General features: G+C 57.0%; 1 protein-coding gene across 4 annotated transcripts in view; it reads right to left on the reverse strand.

Annotated features, from left to right (window-relative positions):
* Positions 1 to 1,914: 1,914 nt before the first annotated feature.
* AGAP3 (ArfGAP with GTPase domain, ankyrin repeat and PH domain 3) overlaps positions 1,915 to 20,021 on the reverse strand; it is a 76,188-nt gene continuing 58,081 nt past the window's right edge. For 2 of the 4 annotated variants that reach the window (XM_051962988.1, XM_051962986.1), the window contains exons 10-18: positions 18,014 to 18,118; positions 11,726 to 11,897; positions 7,748 to 7,915; positions 6,120 to 6,257; positions 4,268 to 4,422; positions 4,059 to 4,149; positions 3,733 to 3,955; positions 2,886 to 3,141; positions 1,915 to 2,603 (exon numbers count right to left, since the gene is read on the reverse strand). In XM_051962988.1, the coding sequence (XP_051818948.1) occupies positions 2,409 to 2,603; positions 2,886 to 3,141; positions 3,733 to 3,955; positions 4,059 to 4,149; positions 4,268 to 4,422; positions 6,120 to 6,257; positions 7,748 to 7,915; positions 11,726 to 11,897; positions 18,014 to 18,118 (1,503 nt within the window). In that variant the 3' untranslated portion in view covers positions 1,915 to 2,408. The remainder of the gene's footprint in view (positions 2,604 to 2,885; positions 3,142 to 3,732; positions 3,956 to 4,058; positions 4,150 to 4,267; positions 4,423 to 6,119; positions 6,258 to 7,747; positions 7,916 to 11,725; positions 11,898 to 18,013; positions 18,119 to 20,021) is intronic. The other 2 variants (XM_051962989.1, XM_051962987.1) reach the window with 1 other exon arrangement.

Consider the following 20,021-nt stretch of genomic DNA (forward strand, 5'->3'; position numbering starts at 1 on the left):
GATTGGCTTCATGGAGAATGAGGCTCCTTGGGAAAGGCTCCGAGCCAAGCTCCAACTGGAGGTGGAACAGAGGGGAAGGAATGGCCTCGAAGAGTTCCAAGGACAAAAGGAGATAAAGAACTGGGATGGTCTTAAGAGGTGGGCCAGTGAGCTCTTCCCTGGAGACAGTCCAACCTAGAGTGGGTGAGCTCATATCGAAGTCTTTCAACCACAGTGGTGGAGAAGGAACTAGGAGAGACCGACAAACGCCTTTCCTGGGGGCCTGTCGGTTTTCTTGAATTCAAGGTTGGTCTGTGGGAGAACAGATTGAGGCAGCCCCTCCTCGACAGGTCATTTGTCCCAAATGGTTTAGGGAACCATCTCTCCCGAGCTTGGGACTGAGTGACTTCCAGGGACAGGAGACGCACAAAGGCTCAGGGCGAGCCCCGATTGTCTCGCTGAGCTGATGCTCGAATGGCGGGCCTGGGTCCTGGTTGGGCTCCCTTATGTTCTTTGGTGTGCCCTTTTCTCCCAAAGTCGAGGCAACTACAGCGTGACTCTTTAGGACAGGGGCTAAGCAGAGGCGATCACAAGTCACAGGCACTGCGGTTGTTTGCAAAGTTTTGGGGGATGGGTCTAAATCCATGATCCATTAAAAAGGACTTGGGATATCTCAAGCTCCAGAATGCTAGCAGGGTCAAAGGTCACCAACAAGACCCTTCAAACCCAGGCCTTTTGGCTGCCAATCAGATGTCAGTCTCAGCCCCATCTTCTGGGCTGCAGTTATGGGGAGACGCCTGCCGCAGGGGGGCCTGGGACTTCCAATGCATCCTGCCCTTCAGCCCCCGGCTCGTGTGCGCCTCCCACGTCACCCCTCCCCCCTTATGCTGATGTCTGTCCCCCAAGAAGATAATAAAACGCCTCCTTTCTGATCAGCATCAGATAGTTATTTACAGACTTGCAGGCACAGCAAACCAGGGCTCCCCCTCCCCCCCAAGGGAAGGAAAGGCTGTGACCCCCGGCTCCGCCTTGTCGCCTGCAGTGCAAGGAGGTGCAAGGCCAGCCACGACGGCTGCCCGGGAGCCGCTGCCCCTCTCCTCCGAGGTTCCCCTCTCTGGGGACAGCCACGGGGGCAGAGGCTCGGGCCAGGGCCGGGAGTGTGCCTGTAGGCACAAAGCGGGGCAGCAGCTCTGCCCAGTCAGGGAGGCTCGGCTTAGGGGGCTGCTGGTGAAGGCCGCGAGGGACGCCCGCCCCGCTGCCCAATGGCGGTGCCCCTCCTCACAGCTGCGCCCACCGCGCCCTTGGCTGGCTCAGCTCGGTCTGCAGGCTCCACCCAAACACTTCCTGAGACTCCTTCCAGCTCGCCCAGAGTCTCTCGAGTCCACAGTCCTGGTCCAGAAGCCCACTGGGCCCCTTACGCTCGGGATTTCCAGTCACCTTTCTGGGCCTCGGGTCCCTCAGCTGCACAACGAGGGAGGTGCATTAAATGCCAAGGTCCTTTTCGGACCTAAATTCTACGATCCCACGAACTTGGGTTCTGACAATGATTCAAAAGACTCTTCCCTGCGGGTCGGCTTTCATGGGGAATGTCCGGGTCAGGGAGGCTCCATCCCACCTGGAGAAGGGAGCGGGCGGGGCTCCTCCAGCCGAGAAGGGAAGAGGTAGTTAAGGAGCGGTCCCATCTCCTCCCCTCTGCGAGCACGCTCAGCTCCCGGCCCGCCAGAGGGACGTCCGCCATCGCCCTGCTTTGAAAAGGCTCAGGGATGGAAGTCGAGGAGGAGGTCGGGGACACCGGGAGGACCAAGCTGGGCAGCGCTGACACGGGACAGGAGAGCTGGGACACGGGGGGCCAAAGATGGGGGGCGGATGCAGGGAGGCAGATGAGCACGCCACAGGAGAGGGGACCAAGGGGGACGGACACAAGGGGGGCGCACACACACACAGTCGGATTTATTGGTCTCACACACGTATGTACACAAACATAAATATTCTAATGTACAGGTTTTTTACACGGGGCTCACGGATCCCCTTGCTCATCTCAGCCAGGTCTTCAGTGCCCCTTGCACACTCGTCTCCGGGCTAGTCCCTCGTGGCTCTGGAACAATTCCCGGACGAAGCCGCGGGCTGGAGCCGAAGGGCAGGAGGCAGAGGGGGGGAGAGGTCCTGCTCTCCCCCGCCAGGCGCCTCCAAAGGGCCGGTCCCTTTTCAATGGCACCTCCAGGGCAGTGGGCTGAGCAGTCGGCTCCTCCCCACGGCTCGGGGCCCCGGGGTGGGTCTGGGCCCCAGTCCCTCCCTTCCTTTGTCCTCTGTTCTTCTCCTCTCTCTCCACCCCGTTCCCTCCTCTCTGAGCCTCCCTTTGCCTACGCCTCTCCCCCTTTCCTGCAGGGGGAAGGAGGTGAGCCCCAGGTCCCCCGGCCACTCCCCAGGCCTCAGAGGAGGCTGGGGCTCCGGTGCAGCTCGGCGGCGCTGCTGGAACCATTGGCGGGGGTGGGGGTCAGGCCCCCGCCCTCCCCGGGGCAGCCGTGCTGCAGCAGGATATCCACGCACTCCTGGCTGCCGGCTCGGCGGGCGTAGGCCAGCGGGGTCAGGCCCCGAGCGTCTCGGCTCCTCACATCCACCCCATACTGTGGAGAGAAGGCAGACTGAGCTCCCGGGGCAGGGGCGGCAGGGGGAGGGCAGGGGCCAGAGGGGACCGTGGGGGGCAGGGGCCGGGGGCCATGGGGGGCAAGGGCCGGGGACCGTGGGGGGCAGGGGCCGGGGACCGTGGGGGGCAGGGGCCAGAGGGGACCGTGGGGGGCAGGGGCCGGGGGCCGTGGGGGGCAGGGGCCGGGGACCGTGGGGGGCAAGGGCCGGGGACTGTGGGGGGCGGGGGCCGGGGACCGTGGGGGGCAGGGGCGGGCACTCACCCAGATAAGCAGCTGTGTGAAGACGACGTTCGCCATGGCACTGGAGAGGTGCAAGGCCGTGCGGCCGTCCCCGTCCCCGTAGGTCTCGTTCACCTCCTCCTTGGAGCCGTGGGCCAAGAGCATCACCAGCAGCCGCAGGTCATCCTCCACCACGGCCCGCAGCAGCTGCTGCCCCAGGGGTACGTCCGAACTGGGCAGGGGGGCCAGGAACAGCTTCTGCTCGTACTTGGCCCGGATCCAGTGCTCCTTCTCCTCCCTAAAGACAGGCCCGCAGAGGCTTGAGCCCGGGGCAGGGGTCCGGGACGGGCTGGGGGGGGAGGGAGGGAGCGGGCCGAAGCAGAGGCCGGGCCCTCCTGGTGGGGGTGAGCGGAAGGCCTCGGGAGGCCGGCAGGGACAGGCACCAGAGTGACCGGTCCCTCAGTGCTGGAGGAGCGGGGACGAGAGCGCTGTGGGGAGGGGGCAGTGGGAATAAGGAGGGGGCCAGCAGGAAAGTCTGGAGCAGGGGCCCAAGAGACAGCTTATCGGAGTGGACGTTCCTCCCCCCGCCTTGCTCGTCAGGGCAGGAACAAAAGGGGGGACTCGCAGCGCCCTATCTCCCACCCATTCTCCCCATCTCCGCACAGAGTCTGGGGCGCCTCAAGCAGCTAAGAGATAGGCACCCTGCGCATGCGCCCCCAGCGGCCCCTGACCCGCTGATAACGGCTCAGAAAGGGCCCGTTGTTGTCGGAGGCTGAGTGACAGGCCTGGCAGGGGGAGGGGCGGCCCCCGGGGGCGGCCAGCAGAAGCTGCTCTCCTCTCTTTAACCCTTAGGGCGGCGGGAGCGGCTGCAGCAGCCCCGGCCCCTCACCTGCAAGCCTCCGGCCCCGGCTTGGCGTAGCCGTCAAGGGCCCCCTCCCAGACGCTGTTGGCCAAGGCGTTGCCCATGGCGGTCATGACCGCCAGCAGCTCGGGGGGCCAGTCATCCAGATCGAGGGAACGCACTCGAGACAGGTGGGCCCCCAGGTGCCGATGGATCCCCGAGCACTCGATGCACATCAGGGCGCCCAGGTTCAGGCTGGCCCAGTCCGGGTCTGCGGAGGAAGCGAGGTCAGGAGGGAGGCTGGCGACAGGCCGCTGCTCCGGCTCTCTCCTGGTCCCCCACCCCCTTCCTGGGCCCGGCCATTCCGTACTCACTGGGAGAGTCGCAGTCGATGCAGAAGCTGTTGCCGCGGGCGGTGCGGACGGCTTGCACGGCCAGGGCCGAGTTCTGACTGCCCAGGCGGGTCTGCAACAGGGTGGGAGAGGCGGGGCTGAGGGCCCGGGCGCCCCCGCGGGCCGAGGCAGCTCTGCTCCACCCCACCCCCCACTCCTGGCCCTTGCGGACCCCCAGCCCCCTCCCTCACCTTGTCCTTGGCGCTCCGACAGCCCTGCAGGCTGGCGAGGATCTGGGCCTGGACGCTCTGCACCCAAAGCTCCCGCTCTTCTGCCGTGGAGGCCTCGAAATGCCACGTCTGGCCCGTGAGGGACACGACCATGAACTCAAAGGACTCTTCGGCATCTGTGGAGACGGTGGTTTGGGGATGACAAGGGGGGTCGGGGGGAGAGAGCGGCTCAGGCAGTGGAAGGCCTGCTTCCCTGGAGCACTCAATCCTGGGGCCGCCCCAGAGTCCTCCCCTCCTTCCGCCCCCAGCCCTGCCTCCGGCTCAGGGAGGCTCTCTCCAAAACCACAGTTCTGCAGGGGAAGCCCCCAAACCTGCACTACCTGTGGCAGGGAAGAGCCGGGGGGCCAAGGACTGTCGGGGGCGGCGGCAGGCGCTCCACCAAGAGACTACAGCAGGCCTTGCTCTGCCCGACAGAGGGGGCAGGGCCCCCGAAGGCCCCAGGGCTGCCTGTCTGGGAAGGGGGTGCTAGGAGGTGAGTGAGAAGAGGGGGCGGGTGGGGGAGCTGAGGAGAATGCGGGCGCCATCCGTACATGTCAGCTGCAGCCGCCTCATTTTGCAGCTCATTAAACCCAATATTCCTGACGGCGTCAGCGAGGGGCTCCGGGGAACCGGCCCCCCTCCCCCACCATCCCATCACAGATATACGGGAGGGGAAGAGGGGCTCTGCCCACGGACTGGCATGCGTGCTCAAGAGGGGCCCAAGAACATCTGGGGCTGGAAGCGCCCGGGCCAGGCCATGGTTCCTAAGGCCCCCTCGATGACGGCCAGGTTGACCTCAGCCTCCCTGGTCGATGCCCCGTGGGCACACAAGCCCAGGAGGCAGGGTGGCTGGGATCCTGTGTATGTGCGAGTGTTTTGTGGGAAGCTGGCAGGAGAGCAGGCTCTACCCGAGGAGAGTAGCACAAGACCAAAGGCAAAGGAAGCACCCGCTCTTCCCTCGCTCACCTGTTGGGCCCTGAGCCCCTCGCCTTCCTCCTCCCAATACTCCCCGGAGCTTCACCTGCCCTACGTCTCTGTTCACACTGGCGGTCTGCACTTCTAGCCTGAAACTTCTCCCCATATGCCAGGCTCAAACCCCAGGCACCCACAGACTTCCCAAGCAACCCCACGGAAACCCATTTTATACAGCTGTCTGTGGGGAAAAGGAGAATGGGCACTGGTTCCCTTCCCGGAACGCCTTCCAGCCTGACTCAATGGTCAAGTCCAAACTCAGCTGGGCTCGAGGGGGGGTTATCCATGGGGACCCCATATTTCTCAGTCCCACTTCCCCAAAGAAAGGCTGGGGGGGTATCTTGGTCCCCCAGGAGCAACCCCAATCTTGCTGTGCCCATGTCCCTGACAGTGCTGATTGGCTTGGACAATGGTCAGACCCATTCAGGAGCAAGGAGGCCGGTTCGCATATCATAGCTGAAGAGGAACACAGAGCACTTTAGGACTCAAGGCTAGGAACACAGGAGGGGAATCACTTAATTGAAGCTTAATCTGAGAAGAAACTAAAGAAATCCCCAAACTAGCTAAAGAGCCTACTACGTGCCCAGCACCGTTTCAGGCTTAACAAGAGGCACAAGAGACAGGGAAGATGTGGAAAGATTTTTGGAAGCGAGGAAGTAGAGAATGATTCTCTAACTCTTGTCCACAATAGAAGACTTCAGTTAGAGAGAACTTCAGTTAGACACAAGGCAGAATTCTGACTGGGAAACACCGGTCGGGGGCAGGGAGGTGGGGTGGGGTGGGGGTGTTACTAAGAGTCCCCTCAGAAGCCCCCAGTGGTCAGGATGGTCTCTGTTCTAAGCCTGCCCCTGGTTCCCTTTACCTTCGGCTGTGCTAGTGGGGCCGTCTGGTCGGGGGGTTCCTGTACTCTTTTTCCGACGGTGCTTCTTACGATTAGCGTGGGGAGATGGAGGAGGCTCCAGCTTGGGGCTAGAGCTGAGTACATCAGATGGGCCACTGGCTGAGAAAAGGGAAAAAAAGAGCAAGGAAGAGAAGATGGGATAGGGTGGAAGGCGCCGCAGGGGAGCCCCTGAGAATCCCTCCCCTCCCTCCTTACCCCCAGGGTGCGGGGCAGGCCCCAGGCTCTGGCTGGGCTTCAGTCCCGGGAGAGGGAAAGCAGGAGGTTGAAGCTCCCGGGCGGCTATCTGGGGAGCTCGGGGTGGAGGTAATGGGCACATACGGCTCGGGAGGGGAGGCAGAGGCGGGAACTCTGAGTTCCCGCAGCTCGAAGGGGTGGAGGGCGGCCCGGGGAACTCATAGGGAGCCGCATCCCCGGCAGCTCCGAACCAAATTTATCCTCAATCACACTCCCCGCTCCTCACAATTAATAGCAGAATTAGAAACAATCAGGGAGCTGCCTAATTACTGTCAATTAGAGCGCGCTAATCAAGCTCCCGTCTCCCACACCCCGCCCGGCGCTCACCACTAAATGTCAAACTTCATTAGAGGCAGACACGCTCTCTCTTTCCCTCCCTCCCTCCCTCCTTCCTCCCTGCCTCACCAGCAGGGCCTCGCTGATGGCAGCAGCGGCCCATGCCAGCCGGGAGCCCGAGGGAAGGCCCGCTGCCCCTCCCTCCGCCTCCTGCTCGAAGGGCCTGATGCTCCGGGCCAAGGGGCCCAGAGGCGAGTTTGGGGGCGCCTGTTTCCCTCCTCTGACACTAGGTGGGGGGAGCCAGTCCGGGGTCACCAGCTGCTGCTGAGACTGGCCCCGGACTCTGCAGCCCTCAGTCTGGATCTGATGCCTAATGGGGGATACCTGGGGAGGCAGGAACTCACCTCGGGATGGCACCCCCTAAGCTGGGAAGGCTGAACAGGAGGAGAGAGGGAAGGATGGGAAGTAGAAGGCAAATTAAGAAGGAATAAAATGCTAAAGCTTAGGTAGTGCAAAGAGGTAATGACGAGAATACAGAAGGAGACAGTGAAGAAAGGGGGGAGGAGGGACAAGGGAGGAGGGCTGCGAGGAGGGTGGAGCTTTGAACTAAACAAGGTGATGGGGTGGAGCTTGGGGAAGGGCCTCAGGCTCCGAAGAAGCCTGCTCTCTCCCTCCCTTCCAGCTCCTGAATTCCCCTCTGCCCTTACCCCCAGACCTCCGCTCACCATCCCCCTGGGGAAAGCAACCTACCTCCCCCCTCACTTTACCCAATACAGCTCTCAGAAGCCCGCCCTCAGCTCCATCATCCCTCCTTCAGCCAGCACCCGCCTGCCCCCCGCCGGGAGGCTGATGAGCTGACTGCACGGGGGGCTGATGGGGATCGAGGAGCCACCACCAGCTCTGCCCCGGGCCCACGAGAGGCTGGGCTCTTCTCGAAGGGAGGGAGCCTAGGGAAGAGGGGCCGGCGTGGGAGGGAGAAGGCCCGGCTGTGTGGGGGTGGGCAGGAGGCTGAAGATCCTCTGGGCCCCACCTCCAGGCCGGCTGGGAGCATCCCCCCTGCCCCCAGGAGAGCCACTCACCAGGATGCTGAATGCCCGGGGGGAGGGCAGCTGCTTCACTCCACTGGTCAGCACTAGACACGGAGCAAGAGCGCTGATGCAGCCCATCGGGCCGGGGGCCCGCCAAGGCCGAGCTGCTCAGGGACCGGTCGGAGTGCAGGGACGTGCTGCTGGCTGAGTGGGGAGCACCTGAAAGGGGTGGAGCGGAGCCTCAGCCAGGGCCCTTAGGGGGCTTAATCAGGGTGAGCACAAGCAAAGCCCCTCCCTCAAAAATAACGGCTTCTGCTCTGAACAGCAGCGAGGGAGAGGGCCGGGGCTGGGGGCCTCACAGGCTGACCAAGCAAGGTCACCGGGGCATCTAAGGCCAGCTCTCCCTCCCTTCTCTGACAGCAGGGAGGCAGGCAAGAGAATGAAAAGAACTCCCATTTAGGTGGGGATTGACACAGATTTACAGCCCAAAGGGACTCCAGAGGCTGCTGAATCCAACCCTTTACAGAGAAGGAAAACCGAGGTGCCAGAGAGGTCGTGGGCTTTGCCCAGGATTACAGTCACGGCACTGCGAGACCCCCAACTCCTTCCTCATTAGCTGCTGGTCCAATGCCCCAACCTTCCCTCAGCACTCCCATCACCAGAGCAAAGATGACATCCCGAGATGTCGGCTCCCCGAAGGATCAGACTGGAGTCTAATACTCATGTCTGCATCATTCACTCCTGCTCCTTCCCCTGGTCCCATGAATCTCTGTCCTCCCACCTCCGGGGGCAGGGAGCCCAAAGAAAGCCAAAGGTGTGGGTAAGAAGGAGTAAACATGATGAACTCCTAAAGGGATAGAAGGGGTACTTAATTGGGGGGGAGTCAGCTGGTTGTCAAGAAGCATCCTGGCCCAAGGCAGGGACCCCTAAACAGTTGGAGATTTAAGACCAGGAAAAAGTTAGCACCCTGGACAGCTCCCTCCTCATCCAAAATCGGGCCTCTGCACCCCAAATCCCATTCTGCATGTGTCACTTGCTCTGCGTCAGTTTCACTGCCATTCTAACGAGGAATAAGTGTATCAAATTCAAGTAATTATGTCTAATTAGTATTAGTAATTATCCTGTTGGGCTGGAGAAAATTAATCTTTCGTTTCCCATCAGGGAAGGATGGAAGAGCTAAGGGGAAGCGGCCTTAAGGGTACCACAGTCCTAGGAATCCCTGGGGTTATTATAGGGCAGGATTTGGGGGAGCTCCTACTGGGGCTCCTCGGAATCTCTCCAAACCCTACTCAGACTGGGTGCTGTTGCTGAGATGACCCAGAAGCTGGCAGGGTAGGGGTTTGTGGGGGCAAGGAGCAGGTGTGGAACCTTGGTAAGCTGAGAAATGAGGGCATGGGAACATGACCCCTTATGGACAGCCAGCAACTGAAGGGGATTTTATCAGTCCAGTCACTCTGGCTGGGAAGGCCAGGAGGGATTGAGGGAAAAGAGCCTAAAGCAGGGCAGGGAAGAAAGAAAGCAGGATCTGTGGGGTTGGAGACTTTTGACAGGCAAAGGACCAGAGTTATGACAGATCCACCGTGCTCCAGAGACTGGGCTCCACGTGGGCAGCAACAGTTTCTTATACTGCTCTGCTCGGGGAGGGCCAAAGGGCCTCCTGGCTCAGGACTGGGTCCACACAAGAGCTACTTGTTGAGTTGAGGAGATCCAGGGTCTGCCACCCCTTCCCACCTCCTATGCTTTCAGTCTATCCTCTGCAGACTCATCTCCATCCCAAACATCCATTCTCCTGTCAGGGGCCAAGAGTCGGAGTGACTCCACTCCATCCCTCTCCATGGATTGTTTCCCCATAGAAGGGAGGGACACAGGTGCTAATCTGGACCTCTCTAGTACCCTAGCTTCCCCAGCCCAAACCCCTTCTTCTTGCTTGCCCCACCCAACTCTGGTCCAGACCCTCCACAAGCCCCCCACCCCGTAGTTCCCCAGCTAGAAGCCCTAAGGGAGGGAAAGTGCTTTCCTTTCTCTTTGTTAATTCTCCCCTCATTACGCCTGCAATCCCACAATCAGTGTGCACTGTAATTGTCGAATTTGATGCTAATGATTAATGAATTAAACATGGAGCCATCAATTAGTCCTCGGAGGATAATTCTGCATAAAGCAGCGGATAATGTAATTACAGTAACAAAGATAATGAGATGTTAACATCGCCAGCGAGTGAGAGACATGTGTATGTGTGTGTGTGTGCGTGTGTGTGCCCCGAGTTTGTGGCACCGGGTGCCAGGGTACACTCTGCTTTGGGGGGAAGCCTGCCAGTCCATGTGCACACACATCACAGGGCTGGGGAAAGGCAGAGGACTGCATCTGCCCTGTACTGGAGAGGGATGTGTGTGTCTGGGTCTGAGGGCAGTTCTGCCCAGGAAGGGGATCCTCTCCAAGCCTCTACAAATGCAATCTCACCTTTACAAAGTGACTTTAAGGTTCACAAAGCATTCCCCACCCCTCCCCAACAAAAACCTGGTGAAGTAGGTAGCTTTAATCATTGTACTTATTTTTTGTAGATGAAGAAATTGAGATTCCTAAGAAAAACCTTGTTTTTTGTTGGGAATGAGCATGCTGCAAAAGTGACCACTAAGGGGCTTCCACTGCCCCTTGTAACTTAGGGAATGGGGCTATTTCATATAGAGGGTGTCCCCAAAGTCAAGGGCTGGAAAAGATCTTTGCAATCATTTAGCTTCTGTTTGAACAGTTCAGGTAATGAGCAGTTCACTACTACTTCACATATCTCATTCTGGCATCTGGACATCTCTAGCTGTCCATAGTTCTTTGTACTTTACCCAAGGCATGCAGCACCTCAGGTATTCAGTATTTGCTGGGTGAAAATTCCTACCACCCCTCCCCAGGCAATTGGGATTAAGTGACTTGCCCAGGGTCACACAGCCAGGAAGTGTTAAGTGTCTGAAGCCAAGTTTGAACTCAGGTCCTCCTGACTTCAGGGCTGGTGCTCTGTCCACTTTCACCATCTAGATAAATTTTTTTGTCTATTTTCACCTAAGTTATTGTCCCAGTGTGCCCTGTACCCCGTTCTTTCTCTCTGATGGTTCCCAAGATCAGCTACTTCTGAGCTCTGAGAGAAGGGCTCCTGAGGATTACTAATGTCTGCCTCTGAGGAATATGCTGGGTGGAGGGACGGGAAAAGGTGATAAAAGTCTACACATGTCCCTCAACCCTAAGAGGGATGACCTCCTGGAGGCTGCACCCTGAGTCCTATGGGACTCCCTGGCTGCCACTCTAGCTTTGAAGGGTGGAGGTACAGGTTTTCTGGGAGGCCTCTGCAGGTCTAAGACATTCCAAACTCTTGGGGGCAATGCCAGAAAGAGGCGGCATCTTGCGCCTACAGAAAATAGGATTTGATTAGTCTAGGTAACCAACTGGGGAGAGAAGGAGAATGATTTGGGGGAATGAATTCTGCCTTGTGGGTAGAAGGAAGGTAGTTGAGGGAAAGAACGTTCCTAGTGAAAAAGGCTAGAGTAATGGGGGATAGCTTCAAGGATGGAAGAGAGACCCAGGATTCAATGATGGAAGCTCATACCAGAGCTGTGGGAGAGGGACAGGAAGAGGGGTTACCTTTGCCCCAGGGAATGGCCTCCTTCTCAGGTAGACCCCTTTCTAGCCCAAGGCCACAACAAGAGTCCTGCTGCCCGCCACACTGCTGAGGAACATATAGCCTCTGAGACTTCGTCTTTATCTAGACAGCACCCAGAGGAAGCATTTTCTGGCTCCCTGGTCCTGAGCATGTACACCAGGCACGGTGCCACTTGGGCCACACTCCTGAAATCATCCTCCCCAGCTCATTTCTTTCTCTGGACCCACTTCCTAGCTCTGAACCAGAAGCCACTCATCCAGACCTGTCTGGCCCCTTAAAGCTGATGTCTGGGCTCACCTTCAGTGCCACAAGGACCCTGCACTTCCCCACTGGCCACAAAGGTCAGAGCATCCCAGTCTCAACAGCCCCTGCTTCCCCTTCCTCACCTGTACTCCCCCCAAGCTGTGTGTTGCTTCTCTCCAAGACCAGCCCATTGGCACGGGGGCTGGCACTGGTCGAGGCCGGGTTGGGGGTGGCCCGGGGGAGCCGCTTCCCTGGCACTTTGACTGTCGTCCTCAGCAGGTCAATCTCCTTGCCATGAATATTCTGCATGTAATCCTGACAGAGGGAGGGAAGGGAAACCACATGAAATGGGTAAATATTCCTCAGAGGGGGCTATTCAAGAGCCCCCGCAACACTCAGCCCTTCTCCACCGCCCTAGCCTTTTGCCACAAGGTCTGAAGGAAAGCTGGCAAACACTCTGGGTTTCTTGTGCACTCTTTCCTGAGGCACAATGCAAGGGAAACTCGCTGGACAGAGAACCTGGGCTTGATTCCTGACTGATTAAGTACAGGTGATTCAAATACAAGCCCACCTCTTGGGCTTCAGTTTCTTGAATGGAGAGATGATCTCCCCAAGTCCGTGGTTCCCTCTGGGCCAGAATGCCTCTGAGCTAGAGGCCAAGAGCCAGCCTGGCATGGAACCAGGGCTTCCAAAGACTGACGGTTCTGGCCCTGGATGCCAACTGGGAGGCTTGGGTCAGAGCTGAGGCAGCTACACTGGTCTGTGCTGGGAGGTCCTGGCTTGGAGTATGCTCACGGAGTGAGACTTAAGAGTTTTGTCATTGGCTGGACCGAGCCAGGAGCCACAATGGGCACTAAAGGCAGTATTCCCAGCAGGAGAAAGGAAGAGGATTGGGGGCCAAGAACTCTCCTCAGGAGAACAGTGCCAAGCCTGAAATGGGGGAGGGATGAGGAAGGGGGGTGGTACCGTGTGCAAAGTTGGCTGAACTGCTTTTCAGCTACAAAATCCCAAATGGCCGTGAACAGGGATGGTTACATAAACTACGCCAGGGCTCCTTTTTCACCCAGCACCCTTTTTAGCCCAAGACATTTTTAAATGATGCTGGGTATACAGGTATAGATATACAAACCAAACATTTACAGATAACAAATCATAATTGCATACTCCCCATATTCAGTTATACGACCCCCTGTGGGGTTTAAATCACAGTTTAAGTTTTGAGCCACATGACATGCGCTGCGCCTGCTAAGGATCCTCAGATGGTCTTTAACAACTGCCCCTCAGAGTTCTTCTCTCCATCTCTGCCTGACAGGATGGAGCCAATTAGGGCACGCCAGGGAGGATCCTGAAAGGTGCTGGGGTTAAAGGTCTAGGGGTCTAGGGTTAAATATCCTACTGGCCCTTTTAAAGGGAGGTCTTATGCTATCGCCACTGCAGATCAGTGATGTGGCGGACCAGGGAAGTGCTTCTTTTGAGTTGAAGCTGAGGTGCAGGAAATTCAGTCTAAACATATGCATTTATTAATTCAATGGGGATAACAAGGCAGAAAACTAAGCAGTTTCTGACCCCAAGGAGCTTACATTCTACTGTGGGAGGAGAAGAGGAACACCACGCAGTTAAATAAATACTAACTATAAGCAAAATAAGTGTTGGGATTGAAGGGCCATCAATAAGGATCTCATGCAGGTGGTGCTGAAGCTAACCCCTCAAGAGCGAGAGTGATTCCAAGAAGCAAAGGTGACCATTCTTCCCCGCCTTGCCCCAGGACCAAAGAGTACCCACTTCCTGGAGACTGATGTTTCTGGGAAAACTGCTCAAAAATGAGGCACTCATGTGCCAAGGCTAAGTGGCCCCAGGTTACCGTGAGCAGCTACCGGCACCTGAAATGTGGCTGATGAGGGGGAAAGTTATAGAGGACAGTCACAAGCTTTGCTCCCTGCATTCTACCCTTTTTCTTTCTTTATTTGCACTCATCTCTACATGGCACATCCTACTCTTGCTTTCCTCCTTATGCCTAGAAGTCATCATAGGCTTTTCTTAAAGAAAACAGATCATTTCTTCATATGGTAAAACCCTCCGCCTGTGGGATAGCTGTAGCAGAGACCTCTGCCCTGGTTGGCATGAACTCTGCATACAACAGATCTCCCCATTCCTTCTGCATGGACAGCCCTGGGAGGGAGTTTCCCAAGTGACTTTCTTGGCAATAACAAGTCCCACCTCCATCGCCCATCCTCTGCTTCTGGTAGCAGGGTCAGTGGCCTGGCTCTGTGTGTGAAGGGACACTGACCAGGGAGGCTTTTTCTACCAGGGGGGCAAGGGGAGTGGGAGAAGGAGGGAGGGGGGGGATGTAAATGTGTTCTGGGGAGGAGACAGAAGATGTGAGCATATAACGTGAAAAAAGCAGCAGCAGCAGGAGACCGTGGGTTTTTGGGGATGATGAGAGCAAGCTGAATGGCTTCCCGAAGAGAGAGAGAGACCGGGACCCCTCCCTAAGAAAGTCTAAAATTCTCAGAGGAGGGATAGGAACCAACAGGTGTCGAGAGAGACAAGGGTGTTTAGTGCGAGACGGCAGCCTGGCAGCTTGACCCGAGCTGATGCCCAGTGGCACTGCATCTTTGAATGGCAGCATTCTCCCCACCCCCACCAGCAGTCAAGGCTGATCCCTTCCCAGTCTCGTCCCATATCCCAGGTCCCTGACAACTGCCTTAGTTGGGGATCCAAAGTCACGGACTCAGCGCCCTTGGAGCTCCCACTTGGGTTTTATCGGCTGGGCTCTGATCCAAGGCCTCCCCGGACCCCGTCCTTGGCACCTGTCTGCATCCTGCCCTCTCTGCGGGGGCTCAGTGCATGCCCCCAGCCCCTAGCTGAACCCCACATCTGGGCTTCCGCTGTCCCCCTCCCCCACGCCATCACCTCTCCGAGTGACTGTCTCCTGACAACTGGCAGCAGCTGGCTGGGCCAAAGTCACAGCTGCAGCTCCTTCTCTGGGGTGGGGCTCGGGTCTGCTCTAGTTCACAAGGAGGTCACAGCAGCTGCACCAGCCTGCCAGGCCCCATTCTAGCCCAGAGCCGGCTGAAGCCAGGCATGTGGAGACACCCGCTGACAGCCCCTTTTTACCTTCTTCCTACTCACAAAGCACGACTGGGTGGGGCCCGGGAGTCAGAGACACGGGCTCCCCCAGGAGGGTGGGCCCAGAGCCCAGAGCTAACGTCTCCAGCAGAACCCAGGCCCCGTGGCCGCGAGGGGCTGCAGGCCGGAGGCTGGAAGCAACTTGATGCCAGGCAGCGGGCTGGAAGCTTGGAGCTCAGAGCTGGAGCGGAGGGGACGGGCAGCCCAGGGGCAGAGCGGCAGCAGCAGCAGCAGCCGAGTTTCCCTCCGTCAGCAGAACGGGGAGCAGCGGCGACGGCAGCGGCTGCTCCGGAGAGCGGTCACCACGGCTGCCTTTATTACCCACCATCAAACAGCAATTTCTTCCCCAGCCTCCTCGCTAATTACCCAGCCAGCGTTCTCATCTCGTTTTATTACTGGAATTAACAACGAGTTCAGAGCGTGGAAAGCTATTAAGATGTGTGATTAAGCCACATTCAATTAGTTTCTACAAACAATTTAATTGATGTTGCAGATAGAATTAACAGAAGGTGATTGTGTGAATGGCTCCACTGGCTGCAAAATGGGGGAGGCTCTGGCTGGCTCTCTGGGGCTGGGCAGGAGCTGGGCTTGAAGCCCGAGGCCTGCCCACCTCCTTTTCCCTTCCACATCCGGCAGGGCCCCCCACCCCATTCCAGGAATGACTCACTGGCATTATTTTTCTAAGGCCCTGGAAGGTGCTTCTCTTAACGAGGGCAAAAAGATCTTGACCAGATCAAAAACTTATTGCCAAGTTACTTCCTGGGGGGATCCACTGTCCTGGAAGCTACTCATTCATTAGCAGTTGTGGGAAAGGAAGGGAACTAAGGCGGCCGTGGTGATCGCATGGGGTCTGGCTGCCCTTGGCCCCAGTGCCCCAAAAAGCCTAGCAGGTTAAGCAGATGTAAAGGCAGTAAAGGAGAGGGCAAGGCTGGCAAAAGGAGGCATAGGTATAAGTGTCCCTGAAGGGTCCACGGCTTGTGAAAGGGGGCAACCAAGCTAGGATGCCTCAGAAGCCGTGACCCGAAGGGTGGGCCCTTTGCCTGGACACTAAGCACATGGTTTGGTTAAAAGGAACCAGCTCCAATCACTCCAACTTAGCACTGTACATATATATTAGTTTATGCTCAATCCAAATTCTAGAGCTAATACTAACAGGGCCATTGGAGAGTAACAAAGACCCATTCTCTTTCAGGATGAAGTACCTGAGGGCCCGAACTTGCCCGAGATTTCACCGGCCTGGTCTGCTGACTCACTAGTCTGCTGTCTCTCAGCCCATGCTCCCTATCTCTGAGTCGCCTCCTCCGCTAGAAGGTTCAGTGTTGCTGGGGGCTAGACCCCAAGAGGTCCCCAACTCCCCACTCACAACACATGCTGCTCAGCACTTGCCGGGGACCCCCTGAGGAGCTCAGGCACAGAGATCCCTAGTGGGGTTCAGGGATAGATGACTTTAGCAAATCTTTGGGTCATGATGCAGGAATTCAACAGCCGAGGAAGTGCTTGAAAGGCTGAAAAGTAGCTGCTCCTGCCTCACCCTATGGCTCTGAGACCACTGTGGGAACCCAACACCACTGATTCTGACAGCAGGAGGCCAGCAGAAAGGGGTACAGCGTGGGCCCGGGGGGAGGTGCGGAGAAGACGCCCCACCGGGGACCATACACCAGCTGTCCTGCGTTCTGTCTCCTTTGGACTGGAGAGGGACAAGTCAATAGGTGAAAACAAGGGGAAAAGGAGGAACAAGTCTGTGTTGGAGGTGTATCTCTCAAGCAGCAAGAAGCGATAAGTATGGTCTTTAAACTGGTTTGGGAAAGACTACCCAGGAAGGCAAATAAACTACTTCAAGTTTCATGATACTATTAAACCAGTGGACACATCAGGTGAGGAGAGCAATGTGTGTTAATTAGTCACGTGACATTGGACAGATCAACCAAGGGGGCGGACTACATAGCTCCCAAGTCCCTTTGGGCTCAGAAACGCTCCTTAAAAATCTCCTGTCGGTCCTTTAAGCTAGTTAGGACTAGCCTCCCTAGCACCTGTAGCATGTCTGGACACTTAGTGAAGTGCCTTTTTTTTTCTATTGTCTCGCCTGATGCTCAAAATGAGCCTGGGAAGTAAATAGGACAGGTGGGATTCTATCAGTGGAAGAGCCCCAGTCTTCAAGACTTAGCCCCATCCCTTCCTTTCACAGCATCAAGCAGAGCTAATCATGCCTTTTAGGCAAAGGAAGGACTCTCTCCGTGGGAGCAGAGATTTGGCTCTTTGATTCTTCCTCAGAAACCAATTCCATGTGACAGTCCTCCCTGACCCGGTCCTCTAGAGGACCAGGGTGAGATTTCCCTCCAATTCCAGAGTTAGTGTCCATGGCACCAAAAAGATGGAAATTCAGAAGGGTCAGCCTGAGGAAAAGACTTCTCTGTGTTGGACTGAGGGCCAGCTGGGCCCCAAACCAGAAGAACATTTTTATAAATGTACTGACAGGTCCTGTCTGGGGACTTTCAGGTGTCCCTAGGAGGAGCTCCTTGGGGCTGGGTGGTAGCTGAGGGATCAGGCTCCAGAAAACTTTGGGCCCTGCTTGCCTGACAACTCAGGCAGATGTCAAGGAAGGGCTAGGGACCCTCTGAGGAGGCCATGGGCCCTTTGGGCCGGGGGCGGGCCTGGCCCACGTGCTGTGCTCGAGGGGCTGCTCAGGAGAACTCATTAGCCCCACAGTGGGGCGGTGACAGAGATGGATTCCAGAGACAGCTGTGTGCTGGAGCCACGCAGTGAGAGAGGGAGGGCGATGGGAGAGGGAGCTGCTGCCATGGGGGCCACCGTGAAGGCAGGGCCAGGCCCCCCCCCCAGCTCCACTCTGCCCCCTCCCCCAGTGTCACTGGGGCTCTGAGCCCATCCGCAGAGGCCCCACGACATCCCACGGCCAGCTTGGCTACCCTCTCATACTTGGGCCCGGGAGGCTCAGGGATCCCCAGGTACCTTTGGGTGATTAAAACATAATGATTCTATGACATCTGCACGTTTCTTTGTGAGAACCATTTGTGGATCGGCTAGATTCAGTGCTCCCTAGCACGTGATAACTACCTCGCGTGTCTCCACGGCACCTCCAGGTTTGCAAAGTTTGCCCTGCTGCCGCAATAGGCCGTGTAAGTATGGCCATCTTCATTTTACAGACAAGGAGACTGAGGCTCCCACAGAGACGGGATTCAAGCAGGACACAGGACCAGGCTGCAAAGGCCGAACCCACTCTCCCCTGTTCCACTCCTTCCCTCCCTCGCTCCCCCGGGCCCAACTGCCTTCCCTTCCAAACTCACGTGTAAGCTGGGGTGGTAGGTGAGCAGCCCATTGTCGCACAGAGTCACATACTTCTTCTTCCACTCCTTGTTCAGGGACTTGCCACTTCGCTTCAGCAGGATCCCCTGAGGGAAGAGGCAGGATCAAAACAAGGAAATGGCAGCCTAAGGTGCAGAGGGAGAAAGGACTTGAGGTGACTGTTCACTCGGACTCCCACTTGGGCCTGAGGAAACCAAGCAGAAAGACCCATCCCCTAGGGAGAGGTAGAGTTATGGGAAAACCTGGGGATCTTTCTCTACTTCCCCCCACAGCCTCCTGGGTGAGTGTCCCAGCCTAGCAGGGACACGCGTGGCCCAGAACTTGAAAATCATCTCTGAGGAAGGAGTGAGGAGGGCTCAGATGGCTAAGGCTCCTGGTCACTGACTATGGATGGAAGCTATGGATCACTTCATCTCCCTTTCCACTTCCCTGCTAAAATCTAGGCTATTCAAGGAACCAGCGCCTCTGACATCAGCCCGAGAGAGAAGTCACCCTTCAGAGGGGTAGGGAATATGGTGGCTGGCTGCAAGGAATCATGGGAAAGTACCCAACAGTATACAGCGGGTGCCAAAGTGACATTCAGACAGGGACAGGAGAGGGCAGGGAGAGGACCCCACATGATTCCTCCAGTGCCCTTTACCCAAGTCTCAGGCTGGGCTGCCACAGCATAGGAATGACCCTAAGGCCTTCTCCAAAGGCTCCCATCTTTCACCTATCTCCATTCCTACTCCCTAAAACAATCAATGAAGACACAAAGCCACATTGAAGCACAAGAGCTGGGCATCACAGAGAAAGGAAAGATGGCACCAGGAAGGGGATGGGATGCCCAGCATCCCAACCCACTAGTGTGCTGGGCCTCCAAAACCTAGGAGAACTTCCTTGGGACAGATTCAAGGGGAAAGGGCAGTTCTATGGAGGAGGGGAAAGGTCACACAGTCCCAGAACTATGAAAACAGCAAGAGAGAGACCCCTTTATGTCGGGGATGGAGACCAAGAGAGACAAAAGCTGTCATGGAGATGAGGGTTAGGGAAGAAATCACCTGGGACAGAAGCTAGACGATTCTCTGTCTCTGGCCTGTCATGGGCTAACAGGAGGAAAAACAAGACTGGATTCAGAACCTGTTCCTCTTTTCAGGCTCTTTTACTGAGAAAGCTGAGCTCCAGGAGATGAGGTTATCAGAACAGTGGGAGGGGGACAGAAGAACTGGCTGGGTGCTCATGGAGGGGTGCGTGTCTGAGGCGATAGTTACAATGTTCATCCCTGTGCCAATGGGGACTTTCACTTCCCACCTTTTCTTTCCTTCTCAAGGACAGGTGGGTGAAAGGCTGCAAAGGTGAGATGGGATCCTCAGCCATTAGGCAGTGACGAGGGCTGGTCTTGTCACAGGTAGGTGACCTCACCAGCCAGGAGGAATGGACCGTGCCAGGTAACTGCATTCAGCGAGTTGGGGCGCAGGGATGGAGGAAAGGAGCAAGAGTGTGCCCGCTGGGAGAATGTTTTGTTATGGTTCCCCCCAAGTTTCTGTGCTATGTGGTCACCTGCAGCCCCCTCTCTTTGCTGTGAAGTTCCCCAAGGCCCTGGGTCTTGAGGCTTTTATCTCCTCTCTCTATACTTGGGCTAAGCTCATCATGGGTTCAGTTACCACCTCTAAGATGACTCCTAGCCCTATCTACCTTGCCCTCAAGTCTTGCTCTGAGATCCAATATCATGTCACCAACTTCCTGTAGGACGTTTCATACTGTAGATATCAGAGACATCTGAATTCAACATGTCTAAAACGTAATTCCTTCCCTTCTCTTCCCATCTCCAAACTCAGCCTTCTTCTTTCTTTCCTTCCTTCTTTCCCAAGATAGCACCACCCTTCCAGTCACCCCAGCTGGCAAACAGCCATTCTCAGTTCCCTCTCCCTACACAGCCATCCGGTTATCCAATCTTGTTGGTTCTTTTCTATCTCCAGGTCATCTGTCCCCTTCTCTCTACACATTCAG

The sequence above is a fragment of the Antechinus flavipes genome, chromosome 5 (assembly GCF_016432865.1).
Source record: "Antechinus flavipes isolate AdamAnt ecotype Samford, QLD, Australia chromosome 5, AdamAnt_v2, whole genome shotgun sequence".
NCBI lineage: Eukaryota > Metazoa > Chordata > Mammalia > Dasyuromorphia > Dasyuridae > Antechinus > Antechinus flavipes.